General features: G+C 51.5%; 1 protein-coding gene across 3 annotated transcripts in view; it reads right to left on the bottom strand.

Moving 5' to 3' along the window:
• The window catches only part of vars1 (valyl-tRNA synthetase 1), a 112,599-nt gene that overhangs the window by 14,896 nt on the left and 79,936 nt on the right, over positions 1-17,767 (bottom strand). For all 3 annotated transcript variants that reach the window (XM_072475740.1, XM_072475742.1, XM_072475741.1), the window contains exons 28-30: positions 13,020-13,131; positions 9,341-9,513; positions 7,508-7,657 (exon numbers count right to left, since the gene is read on the bottom strand). In XM_072475740.1, the coding sequence (XP_072331841.1) occupies positions 7,508-7,657; positions 9,341-9,513; positions 13,020-13,131 (435 nt within the window). The remainder of the gene's footprint in view (positions 1-7,507; positions 7,658-9,340; positions 9,514-13,019; positions 13,132-17,767) is intronic.

Below are 17,767 nucleotides of genomic sequence, written 5' to 3'. Positions count from 1 at the left end.
AGCACGGGGTTAGATACAGAGTAAAGCTCCCTCTACACTGTCCCCATCAAACACTCCCAGGGCAGGTACAGCACAGGGTTAGATACAGAGTAAAGCTCCCTCTACACTGTCCCCATCAAACACTCCCAGGACAGGTACAGCCCGGGGTTAGATACAGAGTAAAGCTCCCTCTACACTGTCCCCATCAAACACTCCCAGGACAGGTACAGCCCGGGGTTAGATACAGAGTAAAGCTCCCTCTACACTGTCCCCATCAAACACTCCCAGGACAGGTACAGCACGGGGTTAGATACAGAGTAAAGCTCCCCCTACACTGTCCTCATCAATCACTCCCAGGACAGGTACAGCACGGGGTTAGATACAGAGTAAAGCTCCCTCTACACTGTCCCCATCAAATACTCCCAGGACAGGTACAGCATGGGGTTAGATACAGAGTAAAGCTCCCTCTACACTGTCCCCATCAAACACTCCCAGGACAGGTACAGCACGGGGTTAGATACAGAGCAAAGCTCCCTCGACACTGTCCCCATCAAACACTCCCAGGACAGGTACAGCACGGGGTTAGATACAGAGTAAAACTCCCTCTACACTGTCCACAACAAACACTCCCGGGACAGGTACAGCACGGGGGTAGATACAGAGTAAAGCTCCCTCTACACTGTCCCCATCAAACACTCACAGGACAGCTACAGCACGGGGTTAGATACAGAGTAAAGCTCCCTCTACACTGTCCCCATCAAACACTCACAGGACAGCTACAGCACGGGGTTAGATACAGAGTAAAGCTCCCTCTACACTCTCCCCATCAAACACTCCCAGGACAGGTACAGCACGGGGTTAGATACAGAGTAAAGCTCCCTCGACACTGTCCCCATCAAACACTCCCAGGACAGGTACAGCACGGGGTTAGATACAGAGTAAAGCTCCCTCGACACTGTCCCCATCAAACACTCCCAGGACAGGTACAGCACGGGGTTAGATACAGAGTAAAGCTCCCCCTACACTGTCCACATGAAACACTCCCAGGACAGGTACAGCACGGGGTTAGATACAGAGTGAAACCCCCCCCTGCACTGTCCCCATCAAACACTCCCAGGCCAGGTACAGCACGGGGTTAGATACAGAGTAAAGCTCCCTCTACACTGTCCCCATCAATCACTCCCAGGACAGGTACAGCATGGGGTTAGAGACAGAGTAAAGCTCCCTCTACACTGTCCCCATCAAACACTCCCAGGACAGGTACAGCACGGGGTTAGATACAGAGTAAAGCTCCCTCTACACTGTCCCCATCAAACACTCCCAGGACAGGTACAGCACGGGGTTAGATACAGAGTAAAGCTCCCTCTACACTGTCAACATCAAACACTCGCAGGACAGGTACAGCACGGGGTTAGATACAGAGTAAAGCTCCCTCTACACTGTCCCCATCAAACATTCCCAGGACAGGTACAGCACGGGGTTAGATACAGAGTAAAGCTCCCTCTACACTGTCCCCATCAAACACTCCCAGGACAGGTACAGCACGGGGTTAGATACAGAGTAAAGCTCCCTCTACACTGTCCCCATCAAACACTCCCAGGACAGGTACAGCACGTGGTTAGATACAGAGTAAAGCTCCCTCTACACTGTCCCCATCAAACATTCCCAGGACAGGTACAGCACGGGGATAGAGACAGAGTAAAGCTCCCTCTTCCCTCTCCCCATCAAACACTCCCAGGACAGGTACAGCACGGGGTTAGATACAGAGTAATGCTCCCTCTTCCCTCTCCCCATCAAACACTCCCCTGACAGGTACAGCACGGGGTTAGATACAGAGTAAAGCTCCCTCTACACTGTCCCCATCAAACTCTCCCAGGACAGGTACAGCACGGGGTTAGATACAGAGTAAAGCTCCCTCTACACTGTCCCCATCAAACACTCGCAGGACAGGTACAGCACAGGGTTAGATACAGAGTAAAGCTCCCTCTACACTGTCCCCATCAAACACTCCCAGGACAGGTACAGCACCGGGTTAGATACAGAGTAAAGCTCCCTCTACACTGTCCCCATCAAACACTCCCAGGACAGGTACAGCACGGGGTTAGATACAGAGTAAAGCTCCCTGTACACTGTCCCCATCAAACACTCCCAGGACAGTACAGCAAGGGGTTAGATACAGAGTAAAACTCCCTCTACACTGTCCCCATCAAACACTCCCAGGACAGGTACAGCACGGGGTTAGAGACAGAGTAAAGCTCCCTCTTCCCTCTCCCCATCAAACACTCCCAGGACAGGTACAGCACGGGGTTAGATACAGAGTAAAGCTCCCTCGACACTGTCCCCATCAAAAACTCCCAGGACAGGTACAGCACGGGGTTAGAGACAGAGTAAAACTCCCTCTACACTGTCCCCATCAAACACTCCCCTGACAGGTACAGCACGGGGTTAGATACAGAGTAAAGCTCCCTCTACACTGTCCCCATCAAACACTCCCAGGACAGGTACAGCACGGGGTTAGATCCAGAGTAAAGCTCCCTCTACACTGTCCCCATCAAACACTCGCAGGACAGGTACAGCACAGGGTTAGATACAGAGTAAAGCTCCCTCTACACTGTCCCCATCAAACACTCCCAGGACAGGTACAGCACGGGGTTAGATACAGAGTAAAGCTCCCTCTACACTGTCCCCATCAAACACTCCCAGGACAGGTACAGCACGGGGTTCGATACAGAGTAAAGCTCCCTGTACACTGTCCCCATCAAACACTCCCAGGACAGTACAGCAAGGGGTTAGATACAGAGTAAAGCTCCCTCTACACTGTCCCCATCAAACACTCCCAGGACAGGTACAGCACGGGGTTAGATACAGAGTAAAGCTCCCTCGACACTGTCCCCATCAAACACTCCCAGGACAGGTACAGCACGGGGTTAGATACAGAGTAAAGCTCCCTCTACACTGTCCCCATCAAACACTCCCAGGACAGGTACAGCACGGGGTTAGATACAGAGTAAAGCTCTCTCTACACTGTCCCCATCAAACACTCCCAGGACAGGTATAGCACAGGGTTAGGTACAGAGTAAAGCTCCCTCTACACTGTCCCCATCAAACACTCCCAGGACAGGTACAGCACAGGGTTAGATACAGAGTAAAGCTCCCTCTACACTGTCCCCATTAAACACTCCCAGGACAGGTACAGCACGGGGTTAGATACAGAGTAAAGCTCCCTCTACACCGTCCCCATCAAACACTCCCAGGACAGGTACAGCACGGGGTTAGATACAGAGTAAAGCTTCCTCTACACTGTCCCCATCAAACACTCCCAGGACAGGTACAGCACGGGGTTAGATACAGAGTAAAGCTCCCTCTACACTGTCCCCATCAAACACTCCCAGGACAGGTACAGCACGGGGTGAGATACAGAGTAAAGCTCCATCTACACTGTCCACATCAAACACTCCCAGGACAGGTACAGCACGGGGTTAGATACAGAGTAAAGCTCCCTCTACACTGTCCCCATCAAACACACCCAGGACAGGTACAGCACGGGGTTAGATACAGAGTAAAGCTCCCGCTACACTGTCCCCATCAAACACTCCCAGGACAGCTACAGCACGGGGTTAGATACAGAGTAAAGCTCCCTCTACACTGTCCCCATCAAACACTCCCAGGACAGGTACAGCACGGGGTTAGATACAGAGTAAAGCTCCCTCTACACTGTCCCCATCAAACACTCCCAGGACAGGTACAGCACGGGGTTAGATACAGAGTAAAGCTCCCTCTACACTGTCCCCATCAAACACTCCCAGGACAGGTACAGCACGGGGTGAGATACAGAGTAAAGCTCCCGCTACACTGTCCACATCAAACACTCCCAGGACAGGTACAGCACGGGGTGAGATACAGAGTAAAGCTCCCTCTACACTGTCCCCATCAAACACTCCCAGGACAGGTACAGCACGGGGTTAGATACAGAGTAAAGCTCCCGCTACACTGTCCCCATCAAACACTCCCAGGACAGCTACAGCACGGGGTTAGATACAGAGTAAAGCTCCCTCTACACTGTCCCCATCAAACACTCCCAGGACAAGTACAGCACGGGGTTAGATACAGAGTAAAGCTCCCTGTACACTGTCCCCATCAAACACTCCCAGGACAGGTACAGCACGGTGTTAGATACAGAGTAAAGCTCCCTCTACACTGTACCCATCAAACACTCCCAGGACAGGTACAGCACGGGGTTAGATACAGAGTAAAGCTCCCTCTACACTGTCCCCATCAAACACTCCCAGGACAGGTACAGCACGGGTTTAGATACAGAGTAAAGCTCCCTGTACACTGTCCCCATCAAACACTCCCCGGACAGGTACAGCACGGGGTTAGATACAGAGTAAAGCTCCCTCTACACTGTCCCCATCAAACACTCCCAGGACAGGTACAGCACGGGGTTAGGTACAGAGTAAAGCTCCCTCTTCCCTCTCCCCATCAAACACTCCCCTGACAGGTACAGCACGGGGTTAGATACAGAGTAAAGCTCCCTCTACACTGTCCCCATCAAACTCTCCCAGGACAGGTACAGCACGGGGTTAGATACAGAGTAAAGCTCCCTCTACACTGTCCCCATCAAACACTCGCAGGACAGGTACAGCACAGGGTTAGATACAGAGTAAAGCTCCCTCTACACTGTCCCCATCAAACACTCCCAGGACAGGTACAGCACCGGGTTAGATACAGAGTAAAGCTCCCTCTACACTGTCCCCATCAAACACTCCCAGGACAGGTACAGCACGGGGTTAGATACAGAGTAAAGCTCCCTGTACACTGTCCCCATCAAACACTCCCAGGACAGTACAGCAAGGGGTTAGATACAGAGTAAAACTCCCTCTACACTGTCCCCATCAAACACTCCCAGGACAGGTACAGCACGGGGTTAGAGACAGAGTAAAGCTCACTCTTCCCTCTCCCCATCAAACACTCCCAGGACAGGTACAGCACGGGGTTAGATACAGAGTAAAGCACCCTCGACACTGTCCCCATCAAAAACTCCCAGGACAGGTACAGCACGGGGTTAGAGACAGAGTAAAACTCCCTCTACACTGTCCCCATCAAACACTCCCAGGACAGGTACAGCACGGGGTTAGATACAGAGTAAAGCTCCCTCTACACTGTCCCCATCAAACACTCCCAGGACAGGTACAGCACGGGGTTAGATCCAGAGTAAAGCTCCCTCTACACTGTCCCCATCAAACACTCGCAGGACAGGTACAGCACAGGGTTAGATACAGAGTAAAGCTCCCTCTACACTGTCCCCATCAAACACTCCCAGGACAGGTACAGCACGGGGTTAGATACAGAGTAAAGCTCCCTCTACACTGTCCCCATCAAACACTCCCAGGACAGGTACAGCACGGGGTTAGATACAGAGTAAAGCTCCCTGTACACTGTCCCCATCAAACACTCCCAGGACAGTACAGCAAGGGGTTAGATACAGAGTAAAGCTCCCTCTACACTGTCCCCATCAAACACTCCCAGGACAGGTACAGCACGGGGTTAGATACAGAGTAAAGCTCCCTCGACACTGTCCCCATCAAACACTCCCAGGACAGGTACAGCACGGGGTTAGATACAGAGTAAAGCTCCCTCTACACTGTCCCCATCAAACACTCCCAGGACAGGTACAGCACGGGGTTAGATACAGAGTAAAGCTCCCTCTACACTGTCCCCATCAAACACTCCCAGGACAGGTATAGCACAGGGTTAGGTACAGAGTAAAGCTCCCTCTACACTGTCCCCATCAAACACTCCCAGGACAGGTACAGCACAGGGTTAGATACAGAGTAAAGCTCCCTCTACACTGTCCCCATTAAACACTCCCAGGACAGGTACAGCACGGGGTTAGATACAGAGTAAAGCTCCCTCTACACCGTCCCCATCAAACACTCCCAGGACAGGTACAGCACGGGGTTAGATACAGAGTAAAGCTTCCTCTACACTGTCCCCATCAAACACTCCCAGGACAGGTACAGCACGGGGTGAGATACAGAGTAAAGCTCCCTCTACACTGTCCCCATCAAACACTCCCAGGACAGGTACAGCACGGGGTGAGATACAGAGTAAAGCTCCCTCTACACTGTCCACATCAAACACTCCCAGGACAGGTACAGCACGGGGTTAGATACAGAGTAAAGCTCCCTCTACACTGTCCCCATCAAACACTCCCAGGACAGGTACAGCACGGGGTTAGATACAGAGTAAAGCTCCCGCTACACTGTCCCCATCAAACACTCCCAGGACAGCTACAGCACGGGGTTAGATACAGAGTAAAGCTCCCTCTACACTGTCCCCATCAAACACTCCCAGGACAGGTACAGCACGGGGTTAGATACAGAGTAAAGCTCCCTGTACACTGTCCCCATCAAACACTCCCAGGACAGGTACAGCACGGGGTTAGATACAGAGTAAAGCTCCCTGTACACTGTCCCCATCAAACACTCCCAGGACAGGTACAGCACGGGGTTAGATACAGAGTAAAGCTCCCTCTACACTGTCCCCATCAAACACTCCCAGGACAGGTACAGCACGGGGTGAGATACAGAGTAAAGCTCCCGCTACACTGTCCACATCAAACACTCCCAGGACAGCTACAGCACGGGGTTAGATACAGAGTAAAGCTCCCGCTACACTGTCCCCATCAAACACTCCCAGGACAGGTACAGCACGGGGTTAGATACAGAGTAAAGCTCCCGCTACACTGTCCCCATCAAACACTCCCAGGACAGCTACAGCACGGGGTTAGATACAGAGTAAAGCTCCCTCTACACTGTCCCCATCAAACACTCCCAGGACAGGTACAGCACAGGGTTAGATACAGAGTAAAGCTCCCTCTACACTGTCCCCATCAAACACTCCCAGGACAGGTACAGCACGGGTTTAGATACAGAGTAAAGCTCCCTGTACACTGTCCCCATCAAACACTCCCCGGACAGGTACAGCACGGGGTTAGATACAGAGTAAAGCTCCCTCTACACTGTCCCCATCAAACACTCCCAGGACAGGTACAGCACGGGGTTAGGTACAGAGTAAAGCTCCCTCTACACTGTCCCCATCAAACATTCCCAGGACAGGTACAGCACGGGGTTAGATACAGAGTAAAGCTCCCTCTACACTGTCCCCATCAAACACTCCCAGGACAGGTACAGCACGGGGTTAGATACAGAGTAAAGCTCCCTCTACACTGTCCCCATCAAACACTCCCAGGACAAGTACAGCACGGGGTTAGATACAGAGTAAAGCTCCCTCTACACTGTCCCCATCAAACACTCCCAGGACAGGTACAGCACGGGGTTAGATACAGAGTAAAGCTCCCTCTATACTGTCCCCATCAAACACTCCCAGGACAATTACAGCACGGGGTTAGATACAGAGTAAAGCTCCCTCTACACTGTCCCCATCAAACACTCCCAGGACAGGTACAGCACGGGGTTAGATACAGAGTAAAGCTCCCTCTACACCGTTGTTTCAGTCTCTTTACCTTTTCCGAATCCATCTCCTGGATTTTCTGAGGCACTTTGGTCTGGTAATCCGGCTTGGAGAGTTTCTCCGTGAGCTTTGCGACCTGTTTCTGTACATCGCTCTGCTTGTTCCTGAGTTTCGAGACTTCTTTTTCAGCATCTATCAGGCCCTTTAAAAAGAAAAATCAACCGGATCAGATCACGAAGCAGAGACAAATCGTCATTGCAGAGCCCCTGAAAGCAGAGAGCTGGGAACAGCTGGAGGGGGGGACGGGATGTGGAGGGCGAGCTGGCCGTGAGTGCGAGGAATTGTAAGGAGCTGGGGGGGGGGGAGAAGAGAGAGAGAGAGAGAGAGAGAGAGAGAGAGAGAGGGTTGGGGGAGAATTGGGCGGATGGGGCGACCCAAGCTGAGGATGGGACTGGGGAAAAGAGTGGGTGGGTTGGGAGGGGAGACTCGGGTATAAGGTGGAGGTTTAATTCATGCCGAGGTTTGTGGCGGGGGGGGTATAGAACTCCTGGAGAGGATGGGGTGGCGGAAGACTCAGTTACGAGGAGGAAAGAATTGCTAAAAGCAACAAGCCAAGTTAGCTGTGACCTTTACCACTTTCCAGCGGTCATGCCCAGGGGTTAACATGCCCCCCTCAGGAATTGTCAGCCGAGTCTCTGTGGGGAGCGCACTCGAGTCCAGAGTGTAAAGGTGGTGCAGTGAAGCCCCGTTCAGAGGCCCAACTTCAGAATCCAGACCCACGCTCAATCGGAACGGTCCAGGAAATGCGACCTTTGTCGGGATATCCACCTGCCTGGAAAGGATGTCAGCCGGGAAACGGCTTTGCGACCAGGAACTTCGACGTGGAGCAAACACACAGGTGATAACATGACCAGAGGCTGGTTTTTGACGCTGCTCCTCAGCAGTGGGAGATAAGGACACGAGGGGGAAAGGATTGAAGGATATACGGACTTCATTGGCCGGGGCACTGAGTATAAGAATTGGCAAGTCATGTTGCAGCTGTATAGAACCTTAGTTAGGCCACACTTGGAGTATAGTGTTCAATTCTGGTCGCCACACTACCAGAAGGATGTGGAGGCTCTAGAGAGGGTGCAGAAGAGATTTACCAGGATGTTGCCTGGTATGGAGGGCATTAGCTATGAGGAGCGGTTGAATAAACTCGGTTTGTTCTCACTGGAACGACGGAGGTTGAGGGGCGACCTGATCGAGGTCTACAAAATTATGAGGGGCATAGACAGAGTGGATGGTCAGAGGCTTTTCCCCAGGGTAGAGGGGTCAATTACTAGGGGGCATAGGTTTAAGGTGCGAGGGGCAAGGTTTAGAGGAGATGTACGAGGCAAGTTTTTTACACAGAGGGTAGTGGGTGCGTGGAACTCGCTGCCGGAGGAGGTGGTGGAAGCAGGGACGATAGTGACATTTAAGGGGCATCTTGACAAATACATGAATAGGATGGGAATAGAGGGATACGGACCCCGGAAGTGTAGAAGACTGTAGTTTAGTCGGGCAGCATGGTCGGCACGGGCTTGGAGGGCCAAAGGGCCTGTTCCTGTGCTGTACTTTTCTTTGTTCTTGGGTGACCTGAGGCTTGGGAAAGGTGTAAATTTAACATTGCCCCCCCCACCGTTCCAATCAATTTGACAGGTCTGATTAAAGTCACCCCCCCCCCCCACCCCGTTAACAAAAAATAAAATCTCCCAGAATGTTGCTGCTTCCTTCCCTATTGAGACATCTTCTTGTAAAACTAACAATCGAGGCAACAATGGGGAGCTAGCAGTTGGTGGGGGACAGAGCTACGGGATTTAGCCTGTGCAAGTTGGCGTCCCCCCCCCACCCCGGTCATGCTTACCTTCAGCATTAGGTGGACGGTGCAGCGGTCAGAGGCGATGGCCAAGGCACAGCCGGCTGGGCATTCCTCGTGCACCAGGGTGCTCACCGACTTGGAGGACGACAGGGTCTGGATGTAGGAGGAGAACATGTTGACCAGGGCAGCCGTGTTCTCGTCCGAGCATGTCAGGTAACCTGCGGGAGAAAGCGAGAGGGGGAACAGAGGTCAGAGGGTCACTGAATGGAACGGAGGAGCCAATTTGTGGACAGGAAGGTTCCACCAACAACAACGGCAGTCGTTCAGCAACGATTAACGTGGATGCACTTAAAGGGGTGCTGGGTTGATTTAAGCGTTCTTCCATGTGATGTGGTGGTTTCCCTCGTGTGGGAGGGTGCCTTGTTCGACCATTTCACAGGGCAGTTAAGAATTAACCACATTGTTGTGGGTCTGGAGTCAACAACACTCGAGAAGCTCCACACCATCCCGGACAAAGCAGCCCCGCTTGATTGGCGTCCCTTCCACAAACATTCACTCCCTCCCCCTCCGATGGACAGTGCCAGCCGTGTGCACCATCGACAAGGTTCACTGCGGGAACTCACCGAGGTTCCTCAGGCAGCACCTTCCAAACCCACGGCCACCACCATCTAGAAGGACAAGAGCAGCAGATACCTGGGACCACCCCCACCTGGAGGTTCCCCTCCAAGTCACTCCCCATCCCGACTGGGAAATATATCGGCCTTCCTTCAATGTCGCCAAATCCTGGAGCTCCCTCCCCAACAGCACGGTGGGTGTACCTACACCGCCGGGACTGCAGCGGCTTCAAGACGGCAGCTCAGCACCACCTTGTCAAGGGGCAATTAGGGACGGGCAATAACTGCTGACCTTGTAGGTGGTGGACAGGCTTTGTGGAGTCACGAGGAGAATTACTCGTTGCAGGAGTCCTAGCGTCTGACCTGCTCTGGTAGCCAGTGTGTATATGGCTGGTCCCAGTTCAGTTTCTGGACAATGGTAACCCCAGGATGGGGTTCAATGCGGGGGAAGGGAACAGGAAGAGAGGCTGATGGGGTGAGCTCGATCGGCAGGTCATGCGGAGCATGATTCTCGGCACGGAGCAGCTGAGTCAAAAGTGGCCTATTCCTGTGCACAGCAATGAAATCCATGCAATTGGCCAAGTCATCTGTCTTTCGTTTCGAGGTGTGGATTGAGGGAGAGGTGTTGCTCAAGACTCCCTGCATCTGAGTGGAAGCTATGTAAGAACATGAGAGAAAGGACCAGAAGGTTATTACTGACAAAAGAAACATCCTGTCAAAGTTTTTAATCTCACACCGATCAGGCCAAATGCAAGAATACCAGATTTCAAAGGGAGCAACAATTTACACGCACGAGAAAAGGGGGCTGATTGGTTGGCAAGTCATTCCTGATTGGTCAAGGCGTTGCCATGGAGAATGCACCAGGGAATTGTTGCCCCCCTTGTTTGACTTAACAGAAAGAAATGGGTTGGGGTCGGAATTGGAGTTAGTCGACCAGGATCGCAGTCGATACGTGGGAATTTCTTGCGGCTGACCGGAGTGCCTGGAGAGAGGCAGTCAGAGAGAAGCATCCCTTTCTGCGGGCGGCAGGGTGGTTAGCACTGCTGCCTTGCAGCGCCAGGAACCCGGGATCAATTCTGGCCTTGGGTCACTGACTGTGCGGAGTCTGCACGTTCTCCCCATGTCTGGGTTTCGTCCGGGTGCTCCGGTTTCCTCCCACAGTCCAACGATGTACAGGTTAGGTGGATTGGCCGTGATAAATTGCCCTTTGTGTCCAAAGATGTGTAGGTTAGGTGTTGTGTCAGGGATTGGCTGGGGGTGTGGGCTGAGGTTCTTTCAGAGGGTCGATGCAGACTGGATGGGCCAAAGTGCCTCTTTCTCCACTGCAGGGATTCCACGGACTCCAGGGAAGGGTGTGGAAAAAACGGAGACAAAGAAACTCCCAGATGGCAGGAAAGGACAGAAGGCAAATAAAACGTCTACCTCAAGCTAACGGCATTCGTCTGTGGAGCTGCGGGGGGGATAAGCCACTCATGAATCGGCCTCTGCAGCCACAACAGACAATGTCCAATCCAGAAGTGACATAGAGCACTTATAAAGAGAGACTGCTGAGACATGGGGGTCGCAGCTAGGAGGCAGACGGGTGTAACACTGCATCTGTTAATACATCTATTATGAAGGAAAATATAAGTGTCCAGTTTCACAGTTCACCCGCTGTCTGGGGATTGAACATGTCGAGAGGGCTAGAATACAAAAGCAGGGATACTCCTGAGGCTATTTAAGGCTCTGGTAAGACCCCATTTGGAGTATTGTGAGCAGTTTTGGGGCCTCGTATCTAAGGAAGGATGTGCAGGCCTTGGAAAGGGTCCAGAGGAGGTTCACAAGAAAGATCCCTGGAATGAAGAGCTTGTCGTATGAGGAACGGTTGAGGACTCTGGGTCTGTACTCGTTGGAGTTTAGAAGGATGAGGGGGGGTCTCATTGAAACTTACAGGATACTGCGAGGCCTGGATAGAGTGGACATGGAGAGGATGTTTCCACTTGTAGGAAGAACTAGAACCAGAGGACACAATCTCAGACTAAAGGGACGATCCAACATAGAGGGGAAATATACCGTAAATGCCAAAACGTTTAGGAATTAGAAAGTCAGAGAGATCTGAGTGTGCAGGTCCACAGATCTTTGAAGGTGGCAACACAAGTGGACAAGGTAGTCAAGAAAGCAGACGGAATGCTTGCCTTCATTGGACGGGGCATCGAGTATAAAAACTGGCAAGTCAGGCTGCAGTTGTATAGAACCTTGGTAAGGCCGCACTTGGAATATTGCGCACAATTCTGGTCGCCACACTACCAGAACGATGTGGGGACTTTGTAGAGGGTGCAGAGGGGGTTTACCAGGATGTTGCCTGGTCTGGAGGGTGTTAGCTCTGTGGAGAGGCTAAATAGACTCGGACTGTTTTCATTAGAAAGATGGAGGTTGCAGGGTGACCTGATAGAGGTCTACAAGATTATGAGGGGCATGGATAGAGTGGATGGGCAGGCACTCTTTCCCAGGGTGGAGGGGTCAGTCACCAGGGGGCAGAGGTTTAATGTCCGTGGGGCAATGTTTCGAGGAGATGTGTGAGGCAGGTTTTTTACGCAGAGGGTGGTGAGTGTCTGGAACGCGTTGCCAGGGGAGGTTGTGGAAGCAGATACATTAACGTCGTTCAAAAGGCATCTTGACAAACACATGGATAGGATGGGTATAGAGGGACACGGCACAAGGAAGTGCTGAGGGTTCTGGCCAAGGTTGGTATCGTGACTGGTACAGGCTTGGAGGGCCGAAGGGCCTGTTCCTGTGCTGGATTGCTCTTTAAAACAGAGATGAGGAGGAATTTCTTCAGCCAGAGGGTGGTGAATCTGTGGAATTCTTTGCCGCAGAAGGCTGTGGCGGCCAAATCACTGAGTGTCTTTAAGACAGAGATAGATAGGTTCTTGATTAATAAGGGGATCAGGGGTTATGGGGAGAAGGCAGGAGAATGGGGATGAGAAAATATCAGCCATGATTGAATGGCGGAGCAGACTCGATGGGCCGAGTGGCCTAATTCTGCTCCTATGTCTAATGGTCTTATGAATGAACATGTACAGCGTGCTCTAACACGCACTCACAAGCACCACAGAGTTAAGTGGACTCACAATCTGCCTTGGTCTTGGTGAGATTATAGTCAGCACGCAGGGAGCGGATGGCGCGAATGATAGACGTGACAAACTCCACGTTACGGTCCAGCTCCTCGTCTCTCCAACAATTCTGCAGGTAAAGAGACAACCAATTAAAATGCTGCAATCCATGGGAGGGAAGCCCTCCCCAAAGCGTCTCTATTGGTCCATGAACAGAGGCCCTTCCCCTACTGGACAATGAGCAAACTTCCACAATATACATCTGGGATTAATATTCAGCTAAAATACAGACCACCATGATCAGTGTGTACCGTGCAACAAACACACACACACACTGAGACAGACACACACACACACACACACAGTGAGAGAGACACACACACACACACACTGAGACAGACACACACACACACTGAGAGAGAGAGACACACACACACACTGAGACAGACACACACACACACACACTGAGAGAGAGAGACACACACACACTGAGACAGACACACACACACACACTGAGAGAGAGAGACACACACACACACAGTGAGAGAGAGAGAGCGACACACAGTGAGAGAGAGAGACACACACATAGTGTGAGAGAGAGAGCGACACACAGTGAGAGAGAGACACACACACAGTGAGAGAGAGAGAGACACACACACACACATAATGTGAGAGAGAGAGCGCCACACACAGTGAGAGAGAGAGAGAGAGCGACACACACAGTGAGAGTGAGAGAGCGGCACACACAGTGAGAGAGAGAGCGACACAGTGAGAGAGACACACAGTGAGAGAGACACACAGTGAGAGAGAGAGAGACACACACAGTGAGAGAGAGAGAGACACACACACACATAACGTGAGAGAGAGAGCGACACACACAGTGAGAGAGAGACACACAGTGAGAGAGAGACAGTGAGAGAGAGAGACACAGTGAGAGAGACACACAGTGAGAGAGAGACACAGTGAGAGAGAGAGAGACACACACAGTGAGAGAGAGACACATAGTGAGAGAGAGACACACAGTGAGAGAGAGACACACAGTGAGAGAGAGAGACACACACAGTGAGAGAGACACAGTGAGAGAGAGACACACAGTGAGAGAGAGAGACACACAGTGAGAGAGAGACACACAGTGAGAGAGAGACACAGTGAGAGAGACACACAGTGAGAGAGAGACACACAGTGAGAGAGAGACACACACAGTGAGAGAGAGAAACACAGTGAGAGAGAGACACACAGTGAGAGACACACAGTGAGAGAGAGAGACACAGTGAGAGAGAGACACACAGTGAGAGAGAGACACACAGTGAGAGAGAGAGAGACACACACAGTGAGAGAGAGACACAGTGAGAGAGAGACACAGAGAGACACAGTGAGAGAGAGACACACAGTGAGAGAGAGACACACAGTGAGAGAGAGAGACACAGTGAGAAAGAGACACACAGTGAGAGAGAGAGAGACACACAGTGAGAGAGAGACACAGTGAGAGAGAGACACACAGTGAGAGAGAGACACAGTGAGAGAGAGAGACACAGTGAGAGAGAGAGACACACACACAGTGAGAGAGAGACACACAGTGAGAGAGAGAGACACACAGTGAGAGAGAGACACACAGTGAGAGAGAGAGACACAGTGAGAGAGACACACAGTGAGAGAGACACACACAGTGAGAGAGAGACACACACAGTGAGAGAGAGAAACACAGTGAGAGCGAGACACAGTGAGAGAGAGACACACAGTGAGAGGCACACAGTGAGAGAGAGAGACACAGTGAGAGAGAGACACACAGTGAGAGAGAGAGAGACACACAGTGAGAGAGAGAGACACACAGTGAGAGAGAGACACAGAGAGACACAGTGAGAGACACACAGTGAGAGAGAGAGACACAGTGAGAAAGAGACACACAGTGAGAGAGAGAGAGACACACAGTGAGAGAGAGACACAGTGAGAGAGAGACACACAGTGAGAGAGAGACACAGTGAGAGAGAGAGACACACACACAGTGAGAGAGAGACACACAGTGAGAGAGAGAGACACACAGTGAGAGAGAGAGACGCAGTGAGAGAGAGACACACAGTGAGAGAGAGACACACAGTGAGAGAGAGAGACAGTGAGAGAGAGAGACACAGTGAGAGAGACACACAGTGAGAGAGAGACACACAGTGAGAGAGAGAGACACAGTGAGAGAGAGACACACAGTGAGAGAGAGACACACAGTGAGAGAGAGACACACACAGTGAGAGAGACACACAGTGAGAGAGAGAGACACAGTGAGAGAGAGACACAAAGTGAGAGAGAGACACATTGAGAGCGAGACACAGTGAGAGAGAGACACACAGTGAGAGAGAGACACACAGTAAGAGAGAGAGACACAGTGAGAGAGAGACACACAGTGAGAGAGACACACTGAGAGAGAGACACAGTGAGAGAGAGAGACACACACAAGTGAGATAGAGAGACACACAGTGAGAGAGAGACACACAGTGAGAGAGAGAGACACTGTGAGAGAGACACAGTGAGAGAGAGACACACAGTGAGAGAGAGAGACACACAGTGAGAGAGAGACACACAGTGAGAGAGAGACACAGTGAGAGAGACACACAGTGAGAGAGAGACACAGTGAGAGAGAGACACAGTGAGAGAGAGACACACAGTGAGAGAGAGACACAGTGAGAGAGACACACAGTGAGAGAGAGACACAGTGAGAGAGAGACACACAGTGAGAGAGAGACACACAGTGAGAGAGAGACACAGTGAGAGAGAGACACACAGTGAGAGAGAGAGACACAGTGAGAGACACACAGTGAGAGAGAGAGACAGTGAGAGAGACACACAGTGAGAGAGAGACACACAGCGAGAGAGAGAGAGACACACACAGTGAGAGAGACACACACAGTGAGAGACACACACAGTGAGAGAGAGACACACAGTGAGAGAGAGAGACACAGTGAGAGAGAGACACACAGTGAGAGAGAGAAACACAGTGAGAGACGCACAGTGAGAGAGACACAGTGAGAGAGAGACACACAGTGAGAGAGAGAGAGACACACACAGTGAGAGAGAGACACAGTGAGAGAGAGACACACAGTGAGAGAGAGAGACACAGTGAGAAAGAGACACACAGTGAGAGAGAGACACACAGTGAGAGAGAGACACAGTGAGAGAGAGACACACAGTGAGAGAGAGACACAGTGAGAGAGAGAGACACACACACAGTGAGAGAGAGACACACAGTGAGAGAGAGAGACACACAGTGAGAGAGAGAGAGACACAGTGAGAGAGAGAGAGACACAGTGAGAGAGAGAGACACAGTGAGAGAGACACACAGTGAGAGAGAGACACACAGTGAGAGAGAGAGACACAGTGAGAGAGAGACACACAGTGAGGGAGAGAGAGACACACACAGTGAGAGAGACACACAGTGAGAGAGAGAGACACAGTGAGAGAGAGACACACAGTGAGAGAGACACACAGTGAGAGAGAGAAACAGTGAGAGCGAGACACAGTGAGAGCGAGACACACAGTGAGAGAGAGACACACTGTGAGAGAGAGACACAGTGAGAGAGAGACACACAGTGAGAGAGACACAGTGAGAGAGAGAGAGAGACACACAGTGAGAGAGAGAGAGGCACACAGTGAGAGAGAGACACACAGTGAGAGAGACACACAGTGAGAGACACACAGTGAGAGAGAGACACACAGTGAGAGAGAGAGAGAGAGAGACACACAGTGAGAGAGAGACACACAGTGAGAGAGAGAGACACAGTGAGAGAGACACACAGTGAGAGAGAGACACACAGTGAGAGAGAGACACAGTGAGAGAGAGACACACAGTGAGAGAGAGACACACAGTGAGAGAGAGAGACACACAGTGAGAGAGAGACACACAGTGAGAGAGACACAGTGAGAGAGAGAGAGACACACAGTGAGAGAGAGAGAGACACACAGTGAGAGAGAGACACACAGTGAGAGAGACACACAGTGAGAGAGAGACACAGTGAGAGAGAGACACACAGTGAGAGAGACACAGTGAGAGAGAGAGAGAGACACACAGTGAGAGAGAGAGAGACACACAGTGAGAGAGAGACACACAGTGAGAGAGACACACAGTGAGAGACACACAGTGAGAGAGAGACACACAGTGAGAGAGAGAGAGAGAGAGACACACAGTGAGAGAGAGACACACAGTGAGAGAGAGAGACACAGTGAGAGAGACACACAGTGAGAGAGAGACACACAGTGAGAGAGAGACACAGTGAGAGAGAGACACACAGTGAGAGAGAGACACACAGTGAGAGAGAGAGACACACAGTGAGAGAGAGACACACAGTGAGAGAGAGAGACACAGTGAGAGAGAGAGACACAGTGAGAGACACACAGTGAGAGAGAGAGACACAGTGAGAAAGACACACAGTGAGAGAGAGACACACAGTGAGAGAGAGAGAGACACACACAGTGAGAGAGAGACACACACAGTGAGAGACACACACAGTGAGAGAGAGACACACAGTGAGAGAGAGAGATACAGTGAGAGAGAGAGACACACAGTAAGAGAGAGACACAGTGAGAGAGAGACACACAGTGAGAGAGACACAGTGAGAGAGAGACACAGTGAGAGAGAGAGACACACACACAGTGAGATAGAGAGACACACAGTGAGAGAGAGACACACAGTGAGAGAGAGAGAGACACAGTGAGAGAGACACAGTGAGAGAGAGACACACAGTGAGAGAGAGAGACACACAGTGAGAGAGAGACACACAGTG

This window comes from Scyliorhinus torazame, chromosome 14 (genome assembly GCF_047496885.1).
Source record: "Scyliorhinus torazame isolate Kashiwa2021f chromosome 14, sScyTor2.1, whole genome shotgun sequence".
NCBI lineage: Eukaryota > Metazoa > Chordata > Chondrichthyes > Carcharhiniformes > Scyliorhinidae > Scyliorhinus > Scyliorhinus torazame.
This window is presented reverse-complemented; position numbering and strand designations above follow the sequence as displayed.